Source organism: Podarcis cretensis (assembly GCF_951804945.1).
Source record: "Podarcis cretensis genome assembly, chromosome: 8".
NCBI lineage: Eukaryota > Metazoa > Chordata > Lepidosauria > Squamata > Lacertidae > Podarcis > Podarcis cretensis.
The window spans coordinates 70,409,040-70,436,978 of NC_137177.1; the positions used below are offsets into that span (position 1 = coordinate 70,409,040).

At 48.1% G+C, this 27,939-nt stretch overlaps 1 protein-coding gene across 1 annotated transcript; it reads left to right on the forward strand.

Annotated features, from left to right (window-relative positions):
* The first annotated feature begins 603 nt into the window (after positions 1-603).
* P3H1 (prolyl 3-hydroxylase 1) lies at positions 604-26,171 on the forward strand. Its single transcript, XM_079986917.1, has 15 exons — positions 604-1,132; positions 5,535-5,687; positions 7,058-7,247; positions 8,120-8,251; positions 9,005-9,144; positions 10,493-10,582; positions 10,894-10,946; positions 12,104-12,225; positions 12,756-12,883; positions 14,224-14,319; positions 17,072-17,222; positions 17,544-17,661; positions 19,564-19,639; positions 22,283-22,423; positions 25,379-26,171. Exons 1-15 carry the CDS (start codon positions 641-643, stop codon positions 25,601-25,603), a joined length of 2,307 nt encoding a protein of 768 aa, XP_079843043.1. The 5' UTR covers positions 604-640; the 3' UTR covers positions 25,604-26,171.
* Positions 26,172-27,939: the final 1,768 nt, after the last annotated feature.

Sequence of the window (27,939 nt, forward strand, 5' to 3'; positions counted from 1 at the left end):
CTTGTTTCGCTTGTGACATTTAAGAAGCGCAATCGGAAAGAAATCTCACTGCCTTCGGTGTACAGTAGCTGTGCAGCCCTACCCGTTTCTACTCAGAAGCAGGCTATTGAATTCAAGGGGATTTACTCCCATGTAAGTGGACTTAGCATTGCACCTGCCAAGAACATTTTTATTTAGTCAAGTCCATCCAACAGAACACGGACGTGTGTTTTGATTTTTAGCTTTTGATGGGTGAATCTTGAATGTTTTAAACAGCTGCTTCTGAGAGTTTCTTTTTTATTTCTTGAGTCTTCTTCTTTTTTTATAAACCACTTCGAGGTTCAAAGCAGCGCATCAAGCTTCGCAATGAACAAATAAAAATAGCTGAATAAGAATTGCAGGAGAGTAGAATAAAAAACACACAATTTAAACCTAGCATTAAAAATAAAGAGCACCCATAAAAAAATTCGGCGTGGTTATGCACAAAACTGGGAGTACGTCTCTGCAGGGAGGGCGGAGTCTCTGGAAGAAGAGATGCCGGGGGCGGGGCCTCCGGGAGAGGGGCGGGGCTATTTGCTACCGGGGGCGGGGCCTCTTCCCTGTCGGGGTGGGCGTGGCCAGCCCCCCTGCGCGCCCCTTCGCAGCCGGCGAGCGAGCCACGATGGCGCCCCGGGATCTGCTTGCGCGGCCCCTCTTTGGGCTCCTGGTGCTGGCGGCGCAGCTCTCCGTCCCTGCCGTCGGGGCCGAGACGGACCTTTCCTCGCTTCCCGCGGACATGCTGCTGGCGGCGGGCACGGAGGCTTACGCCCGCGGGGACTGGAGCGCCGTTATCCTGCATATGGAGAGGGCGCTGCGGGCGCGGGAGGCGCACCGGACGCGCCTGATCCAGTGCCGCTTGCGCTGCGCTGCCAACAGCACCGACGGAGCCCCGTCTCGCCCGGCGGAGGACGAACAGCAGCACCCGGCGCCTCCCGCCGTCGGAGAGCGGCGCCCGCTGGACGACCTCCGCTTCTTCGGGCAGCTCCTCCGCCGCGCCGGCTGCCTCCGCAAGTGCCTCCCCGACGGCGCCTCCCGCTACCATCTCGGCGAGGAGACGGAGCTGGAGTTCCGCAAGCGCAGTCCGTACAACTATCTCCAAGTGGCTTATTTCAAGGTAGCCTGTTCACTTGGATCGGGGACTGATGACGATAGGATTTGGGGGGGGGGATCTTTTCAAATGGATCGGGACCTTCTCAGGGAGGAAAGGAGTCACGGGAGCCCCTCTGGGGGATCTATCCAGCTTGGTTTGGATTCCTCCTGATCCTCTCTGCGTATTTACCGGGGAAGTAGGCCCCGTCGAGTTCAGTTGGATTCAGTTTTAGCAAAAGTTAGAGGGGGTTGGAAGAGATGGTTTGATGGTGCTGCTTGGAGCCCTAACTAATTTTAATATTCCTTTAAGAATGTGAGAAGAGCTCAAATCTAGTCTAGCATCCTGTTCTCACAGTGGCCAACAAGATGCCTATTGAGACAGCTTTGTCAGCAGATCAGGAGGCTCTTAATCTCATGGTTGTGGGTTCGAGCCCCACATTGGACAGAAGATTCCTGTGTTGCAGGAGGGTGGTCTAGATGACCATTGGGGTCCCTTCCAACTCTTAAAGGTAAAGGGACCCCTGACCATTAGGTCCAGTTTTGGCCGACTCTGGGGTTGCAGCGTTCATCTCGCTTTATTGGCTGAGGGAGCCGGCGTACAGTTTCCGGGTAATGTGGCCAGCTCTAGTGAACCAGAGCAGCCCACGGAAACACCATTTACCTTCCCAGCAGAGTGGTACCTATTTATCTACTTGCACTTTGATATGCTTTCAAACTGCTAGGTTGGCAGGAGCTGGGACCGAGCAACGGGAGCTCACCCCGTTGCGGGGATTCGAACGACCTTCTGATCGGCAAGTCCTCCCCAGGCCTTTTGACGACTCTGCTTTGCACTCCAGATGCTTCCCCATCACTAGCACGTGGCCCTCAGAAGATTTCCCAGAAGGGAATGCGTCCCCCTGGCTGAAGAAGAGTCCCCGTCCCTCCACTAGGCAGTCCTGGCAGTAGGGAAAACGCTTCCTTGCCATCTGACATTGTGTAGGTTGAGGTCGAAGAAACGTTAATAGGTTCGATGGAAAGAAACAGAGAAACTAGGCTACAGGTGAAGAGGCTGGAGGAAGGAGAGAGAAAGAAAACAGAAATTGCAAAGCCGCTAAGAGACAGAGCTGAAAATCTGCACAATCTTTCGCATCTCCACCTGCAAAATTGGGTATAATAATAGTGGTTTATCGTGCAAGCTTGTAAGGATTGCAGCTAGATAAATGCATGTGAAATACGCCAAGTGCTTAAAAGTGCCATACCGTATTTTTTGCTCTATAAGACTCACTTTTTCCCTCCTAAAAAGTAAGGGGAAATGTGTGTGCGTCTTATGGAGCGAATGCAGGCTGCGCAGCTATCCCAGAAGCCAGAACAGCAAGAGGGATCGCTGCTTTCGCTGGCTTCTGAGATTCAGAATATTTTTTTTCTTGTTTTCCTCCTCCAAAAACTAGGTGCGTCTTATGGTCTGGTGCGTCTTATAGAGCGAAAAATACGGTATTAATCGTATCTGTGTAATAAATTGCAGCTGTGGGTGAAAATAATCACACTGGGAGCAAGCAAAAAAACAGCACCATCTGCATCTCAAAACGCATCCATTATCAGAGAAATGGTTTTGCCGTTGCTGGCAATTGCAAGCAAGAAGAGCGCTGTTGCCCTCCGGTCCAGCTTGCAGTGTTCCCATTGAGACTTCTGATTAGTCACTGTGACAGGAGGATGCTGTACCAGGTGGGCCACTTGGTCCAGCATGCATCAGATCTGTCTCACATCCATGCTTAGGACTGGACCTGCCACTGCATTTCAGCCCCAATCCTGCTGCCCCATGAATGAACCTATGGGCTTTCTCTTTTGCCTCATGCACCAGTGACTGGGTCAGTTGCAATGCCATTGACCAATGCCTGGTCTTTGCCCAAGTCCTAGAAGTATCTCCCCTTTGTTGGAAGTCTGGGGAAAGTTGGAGAACTGAATCGGTCATTCCAGATTTCCTGTGGCACAATTGGAAAACGAAGGAATACTTTGTCCTTATATAGGAAGCAGCCTTGTAGAAAGCCCTGGGTCTCGGTTGCAATGTCTGAACAGAACAAAGCAGAGATGGAGGAGCTGATGAGTTTGAGCTGCCTGGATTCAGAGACAGTTATTGCAGAAAGGGTTTTGCCTTTAATCACTTTTCCAGTTCTGAAGAGTTGACCTGGCCTGTCTCTCTTATAGTCTCCATCCATTTGTCTGCCACATGTTCACTCCAGCCACTTAGAAAGTGTTTTTCCTGCTCCTTCCCCTGCGGCCAGAAGTTCAGCCCTTCCTCTCTCGTGTGTCTCTCTCTCCTCCCTACTTCCTTAGGAGGGGCGATGTGCCACGTCCATAGAGGGGCTGCGCAGGAAGACGAAAAAGAGGGGGGCCCTCCCCCGTGGTCTCAGGTTTCAGAGCCAATTCAACAACTGGAGTGGAGAAAGCAAATATGGAAAGAGCCAGGCTCTCTTTCTCCCCCACCAAAAACCAAAACCCTGTTGACTTCTCTGTGTCTGATTCCTAAGCTCTCTCCATTCTTAAAAGGCAAAAACCCGCAGTTTAATCCTCCTGCTTTTCCTATCTATCGGATACCGTGATTTATGTCCTCCAGCTGGCTGCCCTGCCTTCGCAGTGAACTGCTTGTGGGGTGTTTGCATGCCTTCCTGTTAGTTTTGGGGGGCCCTCTCTAGAAATCCTTTTCATTGTGCGTTTGTGCAAAGCTGTGCTCATGATGGTATCAGGACGGTTAGACGCGTTGCACAGACACACGCCTTCTTTTCCGAGTGATGCGTGTTCCAAAACTTCCTGCTGGAATCTTTTCGCAAATGTTCTTGGTTTTTTTTATTTTCAATTACGCTTTATTGTTTTTAGAAAACACAATCCATTAAAACAGCAACAAATCACTACGCAGGCATTAATAACAGCAGCAATCAGGTTTTTCCTCCAAAAGCCATTTAATATATATATATGTATATCTTTTAAAAATTAAAATATATCAATCATTTTCCAAGTAATAAAACCAATTAAAAACCCAGCAACAGGAAAATTTTTACTAAGAAATAGGGGAGGTCTTTTAAGAGGGATCTGGCCAGCTTCTTTAAGATTACTTCTAAAGCACAAATGTTGGAAGCATTTCATTGTCTATATCTCTCAGCAAACTTGAATGGAGTGGCCATAACAAATCTCATTCATTTTTTTTTTCTGCTTTGATGTGCTGTAGCTCCAGAATTGCCCCTCCAGATGGCAATAATAGGCTAACCCTAGGGAAGCATCACAGAACCATGAATAAAGCATGTGTGTGGACTCTTGCAGAATTCACACAAGCAATTTGGAGGGGGCTTTGGTGTGTGTGTTTTTTGGCTGTTCAGGGATGGCAGATAGTGCGACCTGCTGGCCATCAGAGTAAAAAGATTGCCCGCCGAGGGCAAGCCAGCCCAATGCCCTCAGGTGCCATGGAGGTGACTGCAGTATTGCCAGCGTTGTTGTAGAATTCAGCTGCCTCCCTGGTTGGCTTTGAATGGTGGTAGAAGGGGGTGAGGGAGGGGCAGCCTTTTCTGCCTCAGGCAGCAAAATGTCTTTGGCTGGCCCTGAAACTCTCAAGCAGCAGGGCTTGTTGCAATTTTGGTAATCTCAGGTTCAGCACCTCTGCATGTGTAGAAACTGGACTGCTATACAAAAGTAAAACATTTTATCTGCCCAGGCTCTTGGTTTTTAATTGGGAAGGTCACGTGGGTGTAACTTGGCTGTTTTCATGCTCATTTTTTAAAGTGGGGTAGGGAGAACTTGGGTAAGATATATATTTAAAAAGAACAATTTGTTTTGCTGGTGTGTTTGCATCCGATCTTAATGTCTGTTAGGTCTGTTTTTGTTGTTCACTTTGAGACAACTAATCGTCACCATCATTATTATCATTTTCAAAGCTTCACTCACCGGCCTCTGATACAGTGGTACCTCGGGTTAAGAACTTAATTCGTTCCGGAGGTCCGTTCTTAACCTGAAACTGTTCTTAACCTGAGGTACCACTTTAGCTAATGGGACCTCCCACTGCCACTGTGCCGCTGCCACACGATTTCTGTTCTCATCTTGAAGCAAAGTTCTTTACCCGAGGTAATATTTCTGGGTTAGCGGAGTCTGTAACCTGAAGCGTCTGTAACCCGAGATACCACTGTACTACTCTTTACTAGCATACCCTATAATAGCATAGGGATGTTTTAAATATTTAATGCTGTATTGTTTTTAAGACTTGATTGGGAGCCACCCAGAGTGGCTGGGGAAACTCAGCCAGATGGGCGGGGTATAAATAATAAATTATTATTTTTATATACCACCACCCCCCGCCCCACAGAGGTTTGGCTCAAACAGAATGGGACTGTGAAAGGCTCCCCACCTTTGGTCCACCAAATTTCATCTTATGTACACAACACTGTCTTTATTCCTCCCTCCCTCAGATCAACAAGCTCGACAAAGCCGTGGCCGCAGCCCACACGTTCTTTGTGGCCAACCCTGACCACATGGAGATGCGGCAGAACTTGGACTACTACCAGATGATGGCAGGCGTCAAAGATTCTGACTTTGTCGACTTGGAGGCCAAGCCGCACATGGTGAGAACGCCATTGGCCACTGTATGTCACCCATGCCCAGATTCTCCCCCCAACACACATACACACATATGCACAGAGAGAGTACATATTCTGCCCACAGGAGCTAACTCCTAGGGCCTGAGGGATCTCCAGCCCCCCAAATAAAATATTTGAGGGGATTGTCCCGTCCCCCTCAAGTTGATGGGCATTGCCATTCAAATGGTGTGCGTGCACCACATCATATGATCGATTATGAGGTGCGGGGTTTACCTCCCCCCTCCCCAATATTTTATTCAAAATGGTGCCTCTGATTCTGTCTATGAATTATTACCTAAGCTGGTCCAGAATCTATCCTGGGCTACCTAAATTCCACATTTTGAGCCACAAATGTGGTCTCCAAATGGGTCTTTCTGTGGACCGTGTGGCTTTGCACAGGAGACTTAGCAAGTAGGTGTCAGAGTTCAATCCTGCCCAGGGCTGAAACCTGGGGACACCTGTGAGGAGGAGGGAAGCCAGAACCCTCCCCCTCACCACAAAAAAATAAATAAATTCCGGCATCCCTCAACATTCAAACACGGTCATTCCAGCCATAAGAATGGAGGTTTCCACAGCAGCTGCTTGGGTTCCTGACTGGAAAATTCCCACCACAGGGCCTAGAGGTGGCCAATCCTGTTTCACCGCCTGAGGCGAAACAGCAATTGCTGCCGGCCCACTCCCCTTCTATTGCCGGAACCTCCCAGTTCTTGCAAGAGACAGGGTTCTCCCCAAAGTATTGAAGGCAACTCAAGTTCTGGGCTCAGGGACAGGTAAGATGAGTGGCAACACCACATGCTGGAACACCTCATTCTTGCTGACAGTGGCAGGAACAATGGGATGAGCTGGTCCAGACCAGAGCAGCTACATTGCTTGTCGAGCCAAACTACTTCCAGCATATAACACCTTGCTTGTGGGATTTGCATTGCTGGCCAAACTGCAACTGGGCCAAGTTTGGCGCTGACATACAATGCACGGTGCTTCTTACTGAACACCTGAGCAGATGGCCTGCTCCCTTACGTACCTCCTTCCGGTTTCAAAGATCCCAGAAGCCCTCTCCTCATTGACATGCAGCAGGGCCTCCAAGGTGGGTGCCCCATTCTGGGGAATCCGACAGGCACCCACCCTCTGTGCTTTCCAGAAATAACTGAAGGAATTTTTGTTCTGACAGGCTTTGCCAACTAGATAAAAAGGGTCTTTGCTGCGAGCCTTAATACAGTCTGAGAAAGGATTCCTCCAAGCATATGCTATGTGCAGTCTAGCTAAGATTGAGGTTGGTGGACTAGCTTCCAATCTGTGCTTCCTATCTCTCGCACAAGTTCTGACTGCTTCCCATGCTTTCCCCTTTTTTTTTGTAGGAAGAATTCCGCCTGGGTGTGAGTTACTACACAGAGGAGAAGCCCCAGGCGGCCATCTTGCACCTGGAGAAGGCACTAGAAGCCTACTGGGTCGCCGACACAGAGTGCCGAGCCCTTTGCGAGGGGCCGTACGATTACGAAGGCTACAACTACCTCGAGTACAACGCGGACCTTTTCCAAGCTATCATTGGTGAGCCCCAACCAGCGGCCGGAGTGTTGTGGACGAGCGAAAGAAACTCAAGGAATTCTTTTCTCTAAATGCCGAAGCGCCCCATTCAGTTTGTGGCTGGACTGCGCCACTCAGGAGCAGGGGACGTGGGTGGCGCTGTGGTCTAAACCACTGAGCCTCTTGGGCTTGCCGATCAGAAGGTCAGCGGTTCAAATCCCCGCAGCAGGGTGAGCTCCCATTGCTCTGTCCCAGCTCCTGCCAACCAAGCAGTTCAAAAGCATGCCAGTGCAAGTGAATAAATAAGTACTGCTGCAGCGGGAAGGTAAACAGCGTTTCCATGCACTCTGGTTTCTGTCACGGTGTTCTGTTGTGCCAGAAGTGGTTCAGTCTTGCTGGCCACATGACCCGGAAGCTGTCTGAGGACAAACGCCGGCTCCCTCGGCCTGAAAGCGAGATGAATGCTGCAACCCCATAGTTGCCTTTGACTGGACTTACCTGTCCAGGGGTCCTTTACCTTTTTCTTTTTTTTTTAACCACTCAGGAGCTTACGAAGTGAAGAGGGATGGGAGTTGGTTTGCCAATGCAGTCTGGGAAAATTAAATCCAAACCACAGCTGCAAAGGGGCAAAGCTTGCATTGATTGGCAAGTCCTGTTTGCAAAGGAGCAGTCAGGAGCTCAGTTTAAGGTTTGTTCCTTGTAGCCACAGCCTTTCCTGCCCCACACCTGACGTCACATATAACATTAGGTGTGGGGTAGGAAGCCATGGCTTGGTCTGTCCTGGGTCTGATATGGCATACAGCATGTAGGTTACTGCCTCTGGCCTGCAAAACCCCCTCTAACTCTCTGGTCCTGTTTTTAAGAAGAAACCTGGTTTGTCGTCTTTTTTTTGGCAGATCACTACACACAAGTGTTGAGCTGCAAGCAAGGCTGCGTCACAGAACTTGCATCTCAAACCGGAACTGAGAAGCCCATTGAGGACTTCCTCCCATCTCATTTCAACTACCTTCAGTTTGCCTACTACAACAGTAAGTTGAGAGAAAAGGTCCAGGTCCAATCGTTCTTATTTTTGTGGTAAGAAACTGGCCTGCTTCCCCTTTCAGTTGTTTTACCCTGTGCCACCTTTTCCAGGAAAAATTATCCTTTGGACCCTCATGATATCGCATACCTAAAACGCACCACACATTGCACAGTATACAATAAATGTGTTTGTCTAGATAATGTGTTAATATATACACTTCGTAACACCCAAAGAGGCTTCTAAGCGGTTTGCAAGTACAGTGGTACCTCTGGGTACGAATGGGATCCATTCCGGATCCCCGTTCGCATCCTGAAGTGAATGTAACCCGTGCGGGTCGCGGTTTGCCACTTCCGTGCATGTGTGTGATGTCATTTTAACCGTCTGCGCATGCGTGAGCGGCGAAACCCGGAAGTAATGCCCCTTCAGCGAAGCGGGAAGAGAAATGGAAGGGGCTCCGTTTCTCCTGCCACTTCGCTGAAGGAGCACTGTGCAGAGAGGAAGAGAATTTTTTCCCCTTGTTCTCCCCCTCTAAAACTAGGTGCATCTTATGGTCAAGTGCGTCCTATAGAGCGAAAAATACGGTACATTCTCCCTCCACTGTTATGCCTCTGAATAGCAGTTGCTGTTGCTCCCAGGTCCTGCTTGCAGGGTTCCCCTTGGGGGATCTGCCCCTCTGGACCAAATGGGTGCCTAGCCTGATCCAGATGCAGGTCTTCTTCTTCTTTTTGCGTCCTTATGTTAGTTCTCTCCCCTTTTCCAGGCGGCGACTACGAGAAGGCCATTGAGTGTGCCAAAACCTATTTGCTCTTCTTCCCTAACGACGAAGTGATGAAACAGAACCTGGCCTACTACACAGCTGTGCTGGGGGACAACCTGGCCACGCCTGTACGCCCCAGAAAGGTGAGTGTCCTGGCAGGTGGGGTACAGGGGCTCACGGGTACAATGAAAAGCAGACAATAAATACTGAGACTAAGTAAGTGAGCATATTATTTAAAAAGCACTGAATCAAAACAAAACCGTTTTAAAAACACAACAATGCGGTGGGAAGGATAACACACATACACAAACAGAAGGCCTGCCAAAACACAATGGCCAGTTAGTGGCCAAAGATCTGTCTGAACAAGAAAAGAAAGTCTTTTCCCCCACAGGGATTCTTAGATAAATGTTTTGTTTTTTCTTTCCATTTTACATATATTTGCTGATTATTATTTTTTACATCAGTCCATATTCTGCATTTTCTTCAACTTACCTCTCCTCCTTTCTGCAGTTACTTATTTATATCTTTTTATTATTGCCTATCCCATTTATATTAGAAAAGAAAAGAAAGTCTTTGCCTACCAGCAAGAGGAAAGCAGAGAGGAGACTGTCCTAGTTTGGAGTGAAACTTACTTTTTGTAAATTTATTCAGTGAGTGGGGTCTTAAAAATATGCTTTGGGGTGTGAGGAATTCAAACCTGCTATTCTTTTTGTGATCGGACAACATTTAGCTTGGTAAGTCTATATTTGATGAAGAGGCACATAAACTGCTTTCGGGAAACCAAAGAATTGTAATTTTACCTCTTGTAAATGTCAGGTAACCAAAAATATAACTGCAAGTGCTTGGCAGTCATTTTTTATTATTTCTATGCAGTTTCACACACGTTTCGCTTACCAAGCAAAAGTATATTATATCAATTCAACCAAAATACAGTGGTACCTCGGGTTAAGTGCTTAATTCGTTCCAGAGGTCATTCTTAACCTGAAGCACCACTTCAGCTAATGGGGCCTCCCACTGCTGCTGTGCCTCCGGAGCACGATTCCTGTTCTCATCCTGAAGCAAAGTTCTTAACCCGAGGTACTATTTCTGGGTTAGCGGAGTCTGTAACCTGAAGCGTCTGTAACCTGAGGTACCACTGTATGTTTCAGATTCCCAAGTCGTGTTACGACTTTTTAGCGCCCCTCCTTTTTCGGAATTCAAAAGTTGAAACAATTCAACACACCCCTACCAGCCTAGGCTCCCCGTGGAAAGAAGTTCCACAATCTGGGAGCAGCTACTAAGCCCCTCTCTCTCACCAAACATGCCTGGGAGGGTGGCAGGATTAAGAGAAAGGCTTCCCTAGGAGATCTCAGACCCCAGGCTGAGGGAGATCTGGTCCTTCAGCTGAACCACGCCACAAGGTTCCCCACCCCTGTGCTGGCTAATCGAGGAATCTGTTTGATTTGCCCGCTTCTGACTTTTCTGTCCTCCTTTTCTCCCCCTGCCCCTCAGGATGTCGAGCTCTATTGGAGACGCAGCCTTCTGGAGAAAGAGCAGCTTTTCTTCGCCTACGACGTCTTTGGGATCCCCTTCGTGGACCCGGTAAGAGGCGGCTCCTTCGGCCTGACACCCATTCTGTTTTGCCCTTTTTTTAAGGAAAGGCGGATGAGGGAAAAGTGCAAAGTATGGGGCCTAGGGCTTTGAGGTGGGGAGGTGACAGAGCTGGTGCTGTGTGAGTCAAGGAGGAAGGGATCTGCGGAGAGCTACAGTTCCCATCATCCCCAGTTTCTGAGTACAACGACTGGGCAGCTGAGACCAGGAAGCTCAGCAGGCCCAGAATTCCACCACCCCCGGTTGTAAGTTTTCGGTGAATTCCTTGCGCTAAGTTCTTTTTCTCTCCCCCTGTTTTTAAGGACACTTGGACACCGGAAGAGGTGATACCGAAGAGGCTGCAAGAGAAGCAGAAGTGAGCGCCTTTTTCAGTAGACTTTCTCTCCCCCCCCCCTTTTTTTTAAATGCTTTTATATCCCACTTTTTCCTTCAAGGAGCCCCAGGTGGCCCCCATGGCTCCCCTCCTCATCTAATCCCCAGAACAACCCTCCAAGGCTGAGAGGCAGGGACTGGCTCCAAGGTCACCCACTGAGAGCTTCATGGCGAAGTGGGGATTTGAACTCTGGTCTCTCAGGTCCTAGTCCAATACTCTAACCACTGCACCATGTTGGCTCTCTGCTTATGTCTCTGCCTGGCTTGTTCTCTCTGGCTGCCTTATAGCTCGGAGCTAGGCTTTTGAAGCTGGCTCTCCTCCCACATCTGCATGGGAACTCTTCCCCCCAACCGCACCGCCCAGGCCAGCAATTGGCTCCATTCCAAGGTCTACCTGTTAATAATAATAATAATAATAATAATAATAATAATAATTTATTTATATCCCACTCTCCCCAGCTGAAGCTGGGCTCAGAGCAGCTAACAACAGTAAAAGTAACACAGTTTACATAAAATCACAATCAATTAATTGAAATACATTCTAAAATCAGTTCATTCTAAAATCAATTCTGAATCAAATTAATGGCAGCCATTGGGCTAGAGTTCTATGAGGATTACCGAAGGAGGGGGTCAGACTGTACCTTGGCCAAAGGTCTGGTGGAACAGCTCCGTGTTGCAGGCCCTGCAGAAAGATGTCGAGTCCCGCAGGCCCCTAGTCTCTTGTGACAGAGCGTTCCACCAGATCGGGGCCAAGGCTGAAAAAGCCCTGGCTCTGGTTGAGGCCAGCCTAACCTCCCTGTGGCCTGGGATCTCCAATATGTTTTTATTTGAAGACCGTAAGGTCCTCCGTGGGACATACCAGGAGAGACGGTCCCGTAGGAACAGGGGTCCTAGGCCGTATAGGGCTTTAAAGGTTAAAACCAGCACCTTGAACCTGATCCTGTACTCCACTGGGAGCCAGTGCAGCTGGTATAGCACCGGGTGAATGTGATCCCGCAGTGAGGACCCCGTAAGGAGTCTCGCCATGACATTCTGCACCCGGTGGAGTTTCTGGGTCAGTCTCAAGGGAAGCCCCACATAGAGTGAGTTACTGTTGACCTTCCAGCCAATGACGCCGCCCTGTCTCTCCATTCTCTGCAGGGTGGAGCGCGAGACGGCAGCCCGCATCTCGGAAGAGATAGGCAACCTCATGAAGGAGATTGAGAACCTGGTGGAGGAGAAGACGAAGGAGTCCACGGACATGAACAAGCTCGTGCGAGAAGGTGACAGGGCAGCCTGGGTGTTTGTCGGTGGCCAAGGGAAAGGGTCTCTTCCCATGGCTCCAGCTCTTGTTTCCCAACTGCAGGGTCTAATCCATTTCCTCGCGCGTGGGGAACCTGCGGCCCTCCATAAGGACTCCCAACTCCCTTTAACCTTGACTGTTGGCTATGTTGACTGGAGATGATGCAGGTTTCAGCAGCATCCAGAGGGGCCACACCCCTGACATGCCTCTAACCCAGCTTCTGCCGCCTCCTCTCTGGTTAGACTGCTGCAGTGACTTATGCATGGGGCTGCCCTTGAAGACAGCTCCTAAACTGAAGCTAGGGCAGAGCTCGAGATTATTGACTGGAAGGACGAGGCTTAGTCCCAGCTCCAGCTGCACCCAGCGGCCAATTGGCTCCCCCAGAGGACGATGGACTACGGCTCCCAGCATCCCTATCGGTTGAGGGTTGATGGGAGCTGGAGTCCAGCAGCATCTTGAAGGGCCTCTAGGATCCATAACGCCTTGACTGCTTCTTGTTGCCTCACACAGGAGGCCCCTTGGTGTACGACGGGCTTGGCATCACCATGAACTCCAAGCTGCTCAACGGCTCCCAGCGTGTGGTGGTGGACGGCTTTCTGTCCGAAGAGGAGTGTCGGGCGCTGCAGAGGCTGACCAATGTGAGTAGCTGCCCCTCAGGTCCCAACACAGCACTGTGGATGCTCTGGGAGGCTGCAGCTTGCTCTAGAATCTTGGTCTAGGGGGGTTCTTTCTCAGCTCAGCTGCCTTAGCTGTTTGTCTGACCCTAGAGATGCACAGGGATTGAACCATGAGGGGCCAGTTCTCAAGCTCTGCCATTTGGCCTGAGATGAGTCCTGCTTGAGGGACGCAGGTGGCGCTGTGGTCTAAACCACTGAGCCTCTTGGGCTTGCCGATCAGAAGGTCGGCGGTTCAAATCTGCACAAGGGGGTGAGCTCCTGTTGCTCTGTCCCAGCTCCTGCCTATCTAGCAGTTCAAAAGCACACCAGTGCAAGTAGATAAATAGGTACTGCTGTGGCGGGAAGGTAAACGGCATTTCCGTGCACTCCGGTTTCCATCATGGTGTTCCATTGCGCCAGAAGCAGTTTAGTCATGCTGGACACATGACCCGGAAGGCTGTCTGTGGACAAACGCTGGCTCCCTCAGCCTGAAAAGCGAGATGAGCAACGCACCCCATAGTCGCCTTTGATTGGACTTAAACGTCCAGAGGTCTTTTACTCTCTTTTTTTACCTGGGGTTTTCACCACAACCCCAGAAGAAAAAATGGATTGAAATGTTCAGTTTTACTTGGAGTAGACTTGCTAAGATGTGTAAGACTGAATCAGATAAGTGCTGGAGATGCAATGAGGTTGAGGGTACGTGCTTTCATGTGTGGTGGACCTGTAAAAGAGTATTGGGAAATAATTTATAATGAATTGGAAAAAAATGTTTAAAAGCACCTTTCCTTTTTGTTGGGGATGATTCAGATGGAAATTCCCAGGTGTCAAAAATGGTTATTTATATGCCACTACAGCAGCCCATGTTTTTTAGCCCCAAAATGGAAATGAAGCGAGGTTCCCAACCAAAGAAGAATGGCAACTTAAACTGATGGAATACGCGCAGCTTGCGGATCTAATGTATAGAATAAGAGAACGAGAAGAACATTCGTTTAAAGAAGATTGGAAAATGTTTATTGAATACATGGCAGGGAGGGGAATTGTGTACACTTGAAAACATTGGCAGCATTAAGATAAATCCAACAATGTAAATAAGTATCGATGGAAGTAATAATGGAATACGGAATGGTTTAGTTTATATAAAATATGCAGGGATTTATGCTATGTAAAATGAACCATGGAGACAGAAGGGAAGTCACTGCTATTTTAAGGTTGTATAAATGAATATTCTAAATTGTAAAGCACAAAATTTAACACACACAAGTAGAGAGAGAGATAAATGTTCAGTTTTATATATATATCTTCTCTACCCTCTCCCAATGCAGGCAGCTGCCTCTGCTGGTGACGGCTACCGTGGGAAGACCTCCCCACACACCCCCAGTGAGACTTTCTATGGCGTCACCGTCTATAAAGCACTCAAGGTAAGTCTCTGAAAGAGCAGAAAGCTGTGCTCGGACTTCTGGGGGGAATCCAGGACACAAGAATCTAAGGGGGGGGGCCTGCTGGATCAGGCCGATGGTTGACCTAGTCCAGCATCCTCTTTGCACCGTGGGAAACCCACAAGCAGGATTCGAACACAAGACCCCTCTCTCCTCCTGTGGTTCTGCTGGTATTCAGAAGCATCGCTGCCTGCTTGAATGGGCCTGTTTCCTGTGTAAATCTCTGTCTTTGTCATCAAAGACGCAGGCGGAAGTTGCTTTCCGTGATGTTGGGGCTGTAACAAACACAGAAAGCATTGTGGCCTCCTCAGCTAGATCCCAACCTTACTGCGGAATAAAAAGCCATGGTCGTTTGTTCCCTCAACTTTTGGGGAGTTTTGAATTGTCGTTGTTAATTTTTCTTACCGAGAAACGTTTATTATTTTTGTTTTGTTTTTTTATAATAATTTTTATTGAGTTTTCCATATTTGTCATAATCACATTTTGTTACATATATCAATAACCTTAAACATTGCTCGACTGAGCACCGATCTCTTTCTGACTTCCAAACATGTTTACTAAATTCTTAGCATCTCTATAACCCCCTTTTTACTTTCTATCTTCCTTTAACATTTCACCTCATTATATGTAAATCAGCTCCTTCTATTCACATTACAAAACATTCCAACTCAAACCTACAAACGTTTTCAAATGTTTGCAATTTTCTTTCATATAAAATATAAATTTGCTCCAGTCCTTTTGGAAGAGTTCGCCGCGCCGATTCCAGATCTTCCCCGTTTGTCTTTTTTGTAAACAGCTATTGAGGTGGTTGTTTTTGCTGTGTGTGTACCTTCAAGCGGCAGGCCTAGGATAGCTCAGTCGGTAGATCACAGGAATCTTAATCTCAGGGTTGTGGGTTCAAGCTCCAAGTTGGGCAAAAGATTCCTGCATTGTAGGAGGTTGGACTAGATGAGCCTCGAAGGCCCGTCCAACTCCGCCATTCTATGATTCTGCGAAATGTCATGAAATAAACAAATGAACCAGGTGCCTGGGTCAGGGAAGATGGAGCGCAGGACCTGTTGTCTTCGGGGCAGTAGTCCATTTTTAAGCCGGTGAGCCCACGGTAATAGGGACCAGGACAGGCCGCTGGGAGAGCTCATCAGGGGAGTTGGGCTGGGTGATCATCAGTATGCAGATGATACCCAGCTCTCCCTCTCTTTCAAATCGGAACCAGTGAAGGCGGTGAAGGTCCTGTGTGAGTGTCTGGAGGCAGTTGGCGGGTGAATGATGGCTAACAAATTGAGGTTGAATCCTGACAAGACAGAAGTACTGTTTTGGGAGGACAGGGGGCAGGAGGTGTATGGGGACTCCCTGGTCCTGAATGGGGTAGCTGTGCCCCTAAAGGACCAGGTGCGCAGCCTGGGAGTCATTCTGGACTCACAGCTGTCCATGGAGGCGCAGGTCAATTCTGTGTCCAGGGTCTGGTACGCAGGCTGAGACCCTACCTGCTGGCAGACTGTCTCACTAGAGTCGTGCGTGCTCTGATTATCTCCCGCTTGGACTACTGCAATGTGCTCTACGTGGGGCTACCTTTGAAACTACAACTAATCCAGAATGCGGCAGCTAGACTGGTGACTGGGAGTGGCCGCCGAGTCCATATAACACCGGTCCTGAAAGACCTACATTGGCTCCCAGTATGTTTCTGATCACAATTAAAAGTGTTGGTGTTGACCTTTAAAGCCCTAAATGGCCTCGGCCCAGTATACCTGAAGGAGCGTCTCCACCCCCATCGTTTAGCCTGAGGTCTAGCTCCGAGGGCCTTCTGGCAGTTCCCTCCCTGAGAGAAGTGAGGTTACAGGGAACCTTGCAGAGGTCCTTCACGCTGGTGGCACCTGCCCTGTGGAACGCCCTCCCATCAGATGTCAAGGAAATAAACGTTTAGAAGACATCTGAAGGCAGCCCTGTTTAGGGAAGTTTTTAATGTTTGACCGTTTATTGTGTTTTTAGTATTCTGTTGGCAGCTGCCCAGAGTGTCTGGGGAAACACAGCCAGATGGGTGGGGTATAAATAATAAGAAGTTGTTGTTGTTGTTGTTGTTGTTGTTGTTGTTGTTGTTGTTGTTGTTATCTGGAACTTGAACCTCCTCTGTGTGCCTCATAGGGCCCTCGTATCTATGGGACCGCCTCTCCTGGTATGCCTTGCAGAGGACCTTAAGGTCCATGAATAACCATAGTTTAGCAGTCCCAGGCCCTAAGGAAGTCAGATTATCCTCCACCAGGGCCTTTTCAGTGATGGCTCTGACCTAGTGGAATGCTCTGTCCCATGAGACTAGGGCCCTTTAGGATTTAAGCTCCTTCTGTTGGGCCTGTAAGACAGAGCCATGCCGCCTGGCCTTTAATTTGAATTCAGCCTGATCTTTTATTTCCCTTCTCTTCCTTCCCCCTCCCCTTTTATGAAGATCACCTGCTCTGAGACCCCACAGCTAATTCTCCTCTGGCCTCCTCGCTGGCTCAAGTAGGACCAATTCAGCCAGCTGGCCCTGGGGATTATCTAATTGATTTTTGATTTTTGAATTTTATTGTTATTCATGTTTTTATACTATATTTTATGCTGCTTTTATAATTAAGTGTTTTAAAGTGTTTTAAATTTGTTGTTAGCTGCCCTGAGCCCAGTTTTTGAACCGGGAAGGGCGGGGTATAAATAAAAATTTATTATTATTATTATTATTATTATTATTATTATTATGCCTCCGCAGCTGGGACAGGAAGGCAAAGTGCCCATGCAAAGCGCTTACCTCTACTACAATGTGACTGAGAAGGTCCGGCTGGTGATGGAGTCCTATTTTCGCCTCGACACCCCCCTGCATTTCTCTTACTCCCACCTGGTGTGCCGCACTGCTATTGAAGGCAAGTAGGGCATTCTGCACATCCTCTAGCGCAAAACACCCTGCCTCAGGCCACACCCCCTCACCAGGCCACACCCCCTCACCAGCCCTGCCTCACACCCTCTCTGGGTGTTTCTGGCCTGGCTGGAATGTGTCCTCCAACTCTCGCCAGGCCTCTTGCCTGCCTGGAGTTTGCCTTTCCAAAAGCACCATGAGGACTAGGAACGTGAAGGGCTGCTGTCTTTCGAAAGCTGGATCTTTCGGGTAATTGAATCTTCGCTGCCAAGTGTGGCAGGCTGGCCGCAGTGGTGCAAACTTTCAGGGCTGCTTGTCTCCCGTGCAGATAAACAGGAAGACCGGGCGGATCCGAGCCACCCTGTACACGTGGACAACTGCATCCTTAACGCAGAGGCTTTAGTGTGTGTCAAAGAGCCGCCAGCCTACACATTTCGGGACTACAGGTAATGGCTGTGAGGAAGTGGAGAGAATGAAAAATTCCTTCTCCACTGACAACAGCAAGGCACTGCGGTGGTTGTGCTCCTGAGCAGCTTTTTGACCTCTTAAGGAACGGCACAGACCCTGTGCCCCTCTAGATCAGCCTTTCTCAACCTGTGGGTCCCCAGATGTTGTTGAACTACAACTCCCATCACCCCTAGCTAGCAAGGTCAGAGCTCAAACCCACAGGTTGAGCACTGCTGCTCTAGATGTAGTTGGACTACGACTCCCATCAACCCCAGCCAGTGCACCCGCTGGTCACGGAAGATGGGAGTTGTAGTCTATAACATCTGGAGGGCCACAGCTTCCCCATCCCTGGGCTAAAGGCTCCTGGGAGCACCATCTGGAAAGGAGGCTGTGTGTTGTGTCCCTGCATGAGTGGCTGCTCTGCCATTGGGAAACCTGAGGATCTCTAGATGTTGCTGGGCTACTGCAGCAGCCATCAGCCCCAGCCAGCATGACCAGCAGTCAGGGGTGAGGTGGGAGTTGTAGTCCAGCAACCTCTTGAAGGTCAAAAGTCTCTTGCCCTGTTCTTAAGATAGTTGGCAAGGTCTAGCTGCCTGAAGACCCACCCTTTTAGGACAGTGGTGGGGAACCCATTTTTCTGGTGGTGGAGCCAGGTCAATCAGCAAGAGGGAGTTGCAGGATTGCATAGTTCACTCCCTCTATCCCTCCAAGACTTTTCACACACACACACACAGAGAGAGAGAGAGAGAGAGAGACTGGGCTCACGTTCATGACTTCTGCCTTGTTTATTTTCTTTAAGTGTCTATCCCAGGTTTTTCCACCAGGGGACCTCAGAGCCGCTCCAAAGACTTAACGTTACCCAGCATGAGAGTAAAGCGATTAAAATACCCATTTAAAACAATATAAGAGCAGCCTGTCAAAAGACCAGCATAGGGAAGACATGTCAGGCACAGGTGGCCAACCTCTGCCAGGTTATTCTTGAAATAGCAACTTGCCGGAGTCCCGTGTCCGGTTCTGGGCACCCCAGTTTTAGAAGGATATCAACAAGCTGTAGCATGTGTGGAGGAGGGCGACCAAGAGGATTAAAGGGTCTGCAAGACAAACCTTATGAGGAACGGTTGAGGGAGTTGAGTACGTTTAACCTGGAGAAGAGGAGACTGAGAAGTTGATAGGATAGAGCCATCTTCAAATAGGCTGTCCCAAATGAGATATAACAACCTTGTTTTCTGTTCTGTGGGCTGCAACGCTGGCACCCAAGGGAACATGTTTGGTTCACCTATCTCCATACATTTTGCTCAGCCCCTTCTGCTCAGAAGGACTTGGCGGGGTTTCCAATTTCCATCTTGAACAATGAGGACTAGAATCCCTCTTTTTTTTAAAAAAAAAAAAAGGAAGGAAGGAAAAGGGTAGGCAGTTCTGATGAATATTCCCTGCACTATAACAGAGTCTGCCTTTGCTCCATAATGCACTGCAAATTAGAGTCTGGAGCAGCAGTTGCCATTATGGTGCCCACGGGCGCGATGGTGTCCCTGTGGTCTTCCCATGGTGTTTGTAGAGCCTCTGAGGGCCCCACCCCATGGCCACGTGGTAGCAAAAGACCGATTATCTTTTTTCTCCCCTGAGAAGAACATAGAGCTGAAAGGGGAAGTGTGACATTCTATCTCTCTTCCTCCTCCAGCTCTGTGCCCTTTTTCAAGTCTCAGATCTGTGGATGTGCCCACGCCACTCTCTTAAAAAGGCAAATGAGCCCCGTGGCCAAAAACCTTGGCAGCCCCTGGGAAGAGTGTCCTTTAAGGACACTTTCAAAACGAACCAGGTGAAAGTTTGTCTGTGTGTTTCTCCGCTCCACCAGAAGGAAAGGCATTGACATAATATCTCCCCCTCTCCTCTGCTAATTCTAGTGCTATTCTCTACCTAAATGGTGACTTTGAAGGAGGAGCTTTTTACTTCACGGAACTGGATGCCACGACGGTGACTGTGAGTCGGTTGTTCCTCTTTATGTTCTGTGCTCTTTCGTGTGTCTTTGGGCAAAGGGAATCTCCCCCCCCCCCAGGTCATCTTTGCTGGACTCCACAGTCTGTGTGTGACCCTTGGTGCAAATGAGCCAGGCCTGTATTGCCTCCAATATTCGCCCTGCTCAGAGTAGACCCACTGAAGTTAGTGGATTTCATTCGTTTCAGAGGGGCTATGCCCCTTCTGTGCTGGATTCTGACGTCTTTTGTACATTGTGCAAATAAGCATAATTGGATCTGGGCACGTCAAAGAAGCGTTTCAGATTGCAAGCTTTGTACAAGAAATCAGGTTAGCAAAAACGGAACTCCACAGCGCCATCTGGTGTCACGGTGTTAAATTGCATAAACCAACGCATATAAAGCGTTTTCTCTTTGCCAATGTAGCTGAGTCCTGGTTCTGTCTCTTCCGCTTAATGATAGCAGCTATACCAGGGCTCACCAACAGATGCAGCGCTGCCCCCCTGAGTGCCCACGAGGTCTCTGAGCCTCCTTCCCACTCACTCAGTGGCCCTCAGCTGCCAGGTGGTGAGACTGGTTTGCTTTGTCTCCCCTGAAACCTCCTTCCTAGAAGGAGGAAGTTGGAAAAGTCACACTCTTTCCCACTTCCTTCCTTCTCTTTTCTGGGAGTAGACAGAAGGGGTAGGGTGTGGGTGAATCCTTTTTTCTTTTCCTTTTTAAAATCCTTTTTATTTGATTTTACAGATATAAAATTATTACATTCCAAATGCATATCCACATGTAGATATTACTCTGAATCTCGCGACTTCTCCCCACTCCCTCCGTGGGTCCTATTATTAACATTTACAGCTGCATATTATTCCATACTCTATATTTCATATCAGTCCAAATTATCATTACAAGTGAGATTAAAATCCTGCTAATGTTTCCATCTGCTTGTAGTGGTCTCCTAGATCAGTTTTTGTCCTCTTGGTTCCTGAGTTTCCCAGTCAGCTTTGCCATTTCAGCTTAGTTTGCTATTCCTCTCTGGTAGCGACTTTGTCTTCCTTCTATCTCTGGGCTAGTAACATGCAAGCGGCTGTACATAAAAAGTATTTTCTGCTCCTTTGGGATGTCAGTACCTATAATTCCTAATAATAAAGCTTCTGTTTTTTTCACAAAAGTTATTTTAAACATTTTTTTCATTTCATTATATATCATCTCCCAGAAAGCTTTTATTTTCTTACACACCCACCACATATGATAAAAGGTACCTTCTTTTTCTTTACATTACCAGTAGATATTTGTACCTGTTCCATACATTGTTTCAAACAATGTAAATCAGAACCAGTGAAGGTGGTGAAGGTCCTGTGTGAGTGTCTGGAAGCGGTTGGAGGATGGATGGTGGCTAACAGATTGAGGTTGAATCCTGACAAGACAGAAGTACTGTTTTGGGGGGACAGGAGGCGGGCAGATGTGGAGGATTCCCTGGTCCTGAATGGGGTAACTGTGCCCCTGAAGGACCAGGTGCGCAGCCTGGGAGTCATTTTGGACTCACAGCTGTCCATGGAGGCACAGGTCAAATCTGTATCCAGGGCAGCTGTTTACCAGTTCCATCTGGTACGTAGGCTGAGACCCTATCTGCCTGCAGACTGTCTCGCCAGAGTGGTACATGCTCTGGTTATCTCCCGCTTGGACTACTGCAATGTGCTCTATGTGGGGCTACCTTTGAAGGTGACCCGGAAACTACAACTAATCCAGAATGCGGCAGCTAGACTGGTGACTGGGAGCGGCCGCCGAGACCATATAACACCGGTCTTGAAAGACCTACATTGGCTCCCAGTACGTTTCCGAGCACAATTCAAAGTGTTGGTGCTGACCTTTAAAGCCCTAAACAGCCTCGGTCCAGTATATCTGAAGGAGCGTCTCCTCCCCCATCGTTCTGCCCGGACACTGAGGTCCAGCTCCTAGGGCCTTCTGGCGGTTCCCTCACTGCAAGAGGCCAAGTTACAGGGAACCAGGCAGAGGGCCTTCTCGGTAGTGGCACCCGCCCTGTGGAACGCCCTCCCATCAGATGTCAAAGTGATAAACAACTACCTGACATTCAGAAGACATCTGAAGGCAGCCCTGTTCAGGGAAGTTTTTAATATGTGACATTTTAGTGTATCTTTCATCTTTGTTGGAAGCCTCCCAGAGTGGCTGGGGAAGCCCAGCCAGATGGGCGGGGTACAAATAATAAATTATTATTATTATTATTATTATTATTATTATTATTATTAATATTATTATTATCATCATCATCATCAAACTTACTAGGAGTCAAATACCACCAGTATTTGTTCATGAATCCTAATGTGCCCGGTGGCCTAGAAAGGCCATTTGCCTTCCAGGTGTTTGGGACTACAACTCCCATCAGCTCCAGTCAGCACAGCAATCCCGGCGGGGAACAATTCAGTTTGGGGTGTGCTGTCCAAATCAAAATGGTCCTCTGATTATTTTTTAATGTTGCATTTTAATCTTGTTTTTAAGTTGTATTTTAATCCATTGTTTTTATACCCGGTGTTAGCCGCCTGAGCCCGGTCTTGGCTGGGGAGGACGGGGTATAAATAAAATTATTATTATTATTATTATTATTATTATTATTATTATTGTCCCCTTTGTTGGTTTCCAGGCAGAGGTTCAGCCCCAGTGTGGCCGGGCTGTGGGTTTCTCATCAGGCTCCGAAAACCCGCATGGCGTGAAAGCCGTGACCAAGGGCCAGCGCTGTGCCATTGCCTTGTGGTTCACTCTGGACCCCCGTCACAGCGAACGGGTATGTAGAATGGCTGTTGCTTTGCCTCACTCCTCCTTTCTCAACCCCAACATGCCCTTCTTTTTCTCCCACCCCCATATCCAGGCCTGTGTGTAAAATTCTGCAAAAAAAAGAGGGTTTTGCTGGGTTTCACTTCTGCATTACAGGCGACTCTGCCTCAAGTTTTCTGCCTCTGCCCTTTCTCCCAAGAAATTGTTTTCTAAAACACCTGGTTGTTATGCAGAGGGCAGAGGAAGGAAGCCTAGTGGGTAGGCGCCGCATCGAAGGAGATCTTTTGGCTAAGCGTTTGGAGGCACTTGCTAGATGGCAAGAACTGTTTAGGTCCCAGATATGGATTCTGAAGATCCATTATTGGCTAAAACTAATTTTTCTTCCCGGTAGGGTCTGGCACCCTTAACTTTAACAGACACATGCAAAACAAAAATGGGGAAATCCTCACTGCAAGAGAAACCAAGAGAAACGTAGGGTTCACACTGCAGGCTCTGATAACCTGTGGATATGAAAAAGCTGAATCCACAATTAAACAACGAATAGGGTGATGTTGAGCTGCAATACCACATGAGTTGAAAGGACAAGGTATCCAAAATTTTAAGGTTAATTGGAGGGGGATTATCCAAAGGGAGGTATTTATCCAAAATAGAAATACCCAAATTTAGAAGAGCTTTTTATGCTTGCCAGATTTAATGTCCTTCCACCAGCAGGGCAGATTTGAAGGCAAACCATATTCAGAACGAACATGCCTCTGTGGTTTGAAGGAAGTTGAAACTGCTACTCAAGCCCTACTGCGCTGTCATTACTACAAGGTTATACGCTCTATATTTGTCACTCCAGTCACGCAGCAAACCCCCAAGCAGAACTGATGATTATTACTTAAAATACTTAATAGAGAACAGAGAACCAGACACTACCTTCAAAGTGGCTAAATTCCGTGCTGCTTCTATAAAATTAAGGAGACAAGCTTTGAATGAATCTAACGACCAATGTCTAAGTATAATAAGAATATGTTTTTTAAAAAAATTATTTGTACCCCGCCCTCCCTAGCCAGAGCCGGGCTCAGAGCGGCTAACATCATATAAATAATACATTATGCATAAAAACAAGCAATTGATCAATTAAAATGCATCCCAAAATTAATTTAAATAAATTAAAAGTAAAGTTCAAACTGGACAAATGACAATCCTCAGGTTAAAACTGAAAGCGGTTAATACTCACCAGGACCAACCAGTTTCCACTGATATTATAATACCCTGTGAGTGGGCTGGGAAACCTCCTTCGTGCTTGTTCTTATACAAATAGAAAATGAGTCAGACTGAACCCTGACCAAAGGCCTGGTGGAACAGCTCCATCTTGCAGGCCCTGCAGAAGGATGTCAAATCTCACAGGGCCCTGGTCTCTTGTGAGAGAGCGTTCCACCAGGCCAGTGGTTTTAAATTATGTTTTAAATTAGCGATTAAGGTTTTAGTTTATATATTTTAGCTGTTGTATATCTGAATTATTTATTGTGTACTAGCTCGCAGAGCTTAATATTAATCAATTTATGTTTGTATGCTCTCTGCACTCTGGTCAGTGACCGAAATATTCAAGAGCTGTTTGATTGTAGGCCAAGCTGCCTAGGAAGATGGTGTGTTCTCCTTGCCTGCAGGTTGCTTGGCTGCAGCTGCACCCCACAATGAATGGGTGACCTCTTAGGGATGTACCAACGATACATTTCTACAGAAGGCTTGCTAGTTTGCTCACCTTGTTCTCCTCTCATACCTTTCATAATTTCCCAGGCAGCCCTGTGGAGAAATGTGTTGGGATGTAATTAGATGCTAAGGGAGGATATATTTATTAGATATTACTCCTCCTTCCTCACATTTGTGCATTCAGCAGAGTGTTTAAAAGGGAAGCTTAAATAGGCTAGCGTTCGCCTTTCAGTGTTAGCAATCCAGGATGCTTTGAGGCAGAGTGGATTTTCCTGTTATTTGCCCCCTTTTTCTCCCCCTTAAAATAGCAACCACACAGTCTTGTAACGGGTAAAAATCACTCAGTATGCCTCCTGAAGAATAACAGATGCAGCCGGTTTGTTCAGACAGGCTTAAAGTAGCAATTCAGTTACTAAAACATGCTAAAGTCTAGCTTAAGATGGAGTCTGAACTTGCAGGTGTTCTCGTGGCTGAGAAGGGTGGAAAGAGGATGAGCCCAGGCAAGGAAGAGGATATATAGCTATGCCTTCTTCCTGCCAGGACCACCAAGTTCTCCCTAGCAGTTTTTCAGGAACACTCTGTGACCCTCAGCCCCTTCATGTGCCTTCTGGCAAAACATGAGTCGTTGGTTAAATATCCTGCACAATGCGCAGCTGCTTTAGGTGCGGCTGCAGTTTCGCGATCATAGCACCTGCTTTGCATGCAGAAGGTCCCAGGCGGAGCGCATTTTGGGAGCCCCTGTTGTAGAAACGATAATGTCAGATGGCAATGGTGGTTGCTCCTGAGTAACCAGTCAGGACTCCGACCTGTCTTTTGCAGGTTTTATTTCGGTGCAAAACTATTTACAGTGCAGAGCCACAAGTTCGTGTCTGCCTCAATCGCTAGCAGAATCCAGGAGTGGTTGTTTCCGGGACCTCCCCCAACATAAGAGCTTCGTCACCCCCAGCCTTCCTTCTTTGCCTTTTACACCTACGCACAGGGTGGGCGACAGAAGGGGCATGCTTCCCTCCTGGCCAGCTTGGCCAGGAGCGGTGCTGAGGCTCCCAGCAGCATCCTCTGGTCCTTTCCCCTCTTTCCCACTGGAGGTGAGGCTTTCCTCACCACAGGAAGAGGAACTGCATCGCAAGATTTCCGGAGGTTCCCTGTAACCCAACTGCCCCTCTGCTTCCCTACCCTGTTCCGATGGCAGTAGCCTGACAGATAATAATGAGAGCTGAACCCCATCCCACCCCACCCCCTGTAACAAAGTCTCCTTCCTCATCCGCCGCAGGAGAGAGTCCAGGCCGACGACCTGGTGCGGATGCTGTTCAACACGGAGGAAACAGAGTTGCCTCCAGAGAAGGAGACCATGGCGGAGAAAGAGATTGTGGCAGAGAAGGAAATCGTGGCGGAGAAAGAGATTGTGGCGGAGAAGGAAATCGTGGCGGAGAGTTCCACGCCAGCCCCAGCAGAAGACCCTGAGCAAGACGCCACTTTAGGGAAAGACGAGCTGTAATCTCTCGCACGCCAACACACAAATGCACACAACCAAGAGAGCCCAACGAGAGGCACCAACAGGCAGAACTTTTGGGGCACCGAGAAGCATAGTGGGCCACCAGCCTGTGGATTGGGACCGCCGTCCGGCACACAAACAAGACTGAACATGACCACCTCCCAAGTGCCTTACATATGGTTGCTGTGGCCCAGGAGGATTTCTTTGGAAGGAGAAGGGGGAAGCTTCCTGTTTCCATCTGCCTCTCCCCCTCCCCTGATGTTCTGTTTCTCCAAAGGGGGCCACACCACCAACTGCATTTTCTTTTTCCTTTTCTTTTTTTAAGGGTCCGGAGGGGTAGCCAGTTTTGGGGTCGCAGGGAAAGCTCTGCTGCCCAGAGACTTGAATTCAAATCTCCACTCGGCTGCGAAACTTAGCAGGCAACTTGTGGGCCTGTCGCCGTCTCCATATCTAACCTACCTCACAGGGTTGTTGTGAGGATAAAAGCAGAGGCAGCCCAACAGGCCCTGCCCTGAGATCTGTGGAGGAAGAGTGGGATGCAAATGTACCAAATAAAATAAGATGGATACCACTTTCCTGCTCCGGAACAAGTAAGTGTCTCATATAGGTGGAAACCTGTCTTCATACAGAGGTAAAATTTGCATTTGTTCCCCGCCCTCGTTTGCTTCTTGCCCCGCCCACCATGAGCATGTGGCCCCTGGAAGGTTGCCTAGAATGGAAAATGGCCCTTGGCTTGAAAAAAAATATTCCCTATCTTGAAGTAGAGGCTGGATGGCCATCCGTCAGGGGTGCTGCAGTTGAGTCCTCCGTTGAACAAAGGGGTTTTAATTCCGGAATGACCTCCAAAGCCCTTTCCAGCTCTAAAATTCTATGATTCTGAGTGTCCCTCAGTGGCTTGGGCACTGTATGTAAAATGAAGTAGACAAAAGATTCTGCTTGTAGGCTAAAGCAGACACGACACAAGAGGAAACTAAACAGTGGAGGGAGGAGGAAATGAGATGATGTGCTGACACGAAATGGGGAAAAGGAGTTCAAAAAAGGGGAACGTTCAGTGAGATAAAGGAAAATATATGGACAGGGTAGTTCAATCTGCAGCCTTTTTGGCAGCCCTCGGCAACATTCAAGAAAAAAATAACCTTAAAGCCTTAAAATTTTACTTTTTAAGTCATGCACTATTAACAAAAGCGCATGCAATCTGCGTATTAAATTTGTTTAACAATTAAATCTTATTAGTTTTGTATTTAAATATGTATTTAATTAAATACATGGTTTATATTAAATGAGTTTAACTATATTGCAAACCCTTCAATTTTGTGTTAAACAAAACCACTGGTCTGTATTTAGATCAGTGTTGTCTATGTTGTTTGGCAGTGACTCTCCTGAGTTTACTCTCCCAGCCTTATTTGGGAGATCGAACCCAGGATCTTTTGCACGTGAACCACTTGCTTTGCTGCAATAGCCCCTTTGTAACTGAAAGACAAGGGATGCGGGTGGCGCTGTGGGTTAAACCACAGAGCCTAGGACATGCCAATCAGAAGGTCGGCAGTTCGAATTCCCGCGACGGGGTGAGCTCCCGTTGCTCAGTCCCTGTTCCTGCCAACCTAGCAGTTCGAAAACACGTCAAAGTGCAAGTAGATAAATAGGTACCTCTCCGGCGGGAAGGTAAACGGTGTTTCCGTGTGCTGCTCTGGTTCGCCAGAAGCGGCTTAGTCATGCTGGCCACATAACCTGGAAGCTGTACACCGGCTCCCTCGGCCAATAAAGCGAGATGAGCGCTGCAACCCCAGAGTCGGTCATGACTGGACCTAATGGTCAGGGGTCCCTTCACCTTTAACTGAAAGACATTGCATTCCTCCTCTCCAGGCTCCCATTGGGCCTTGTTCTTTCCACTGCTCTCTTCGCTGTCACTGCGTTTATTGTCCTTTCTTCTCTTCACTAGAAACATCCTTTTTCTCCTTAAGAAAGCACTTCTCTCCCCTTCATCTGCTTCTACAGTCCCTTTGTGTGTCTCTAATCTTGCAGGCCTCCTCCCATTTCGTATAACTGCTTATTTTCTGCCGCAGCGCCTTAATTACGAAATGACATTCCTTCAAATATCCCCACTGCTCCACCTAAAAACTACTTTTGAAGAAACCTCCTAGAACAGGGCAGTCCTGCTTTTCATACCAAGGGGACAGCAAGAGTATTTTGGCACAAAAACCTACAGGCTACGTGCCGAATTAAATTCAAGCACGTCAAAGTGCAAGTAGATAAATAGGTACCGCTCCAGCAGGAAGGTAAACAGCGTTTCCGTGCGTTGCTCTGGTTCCCCAGAAGCGGCTTGGTCATGCTGGCCACAC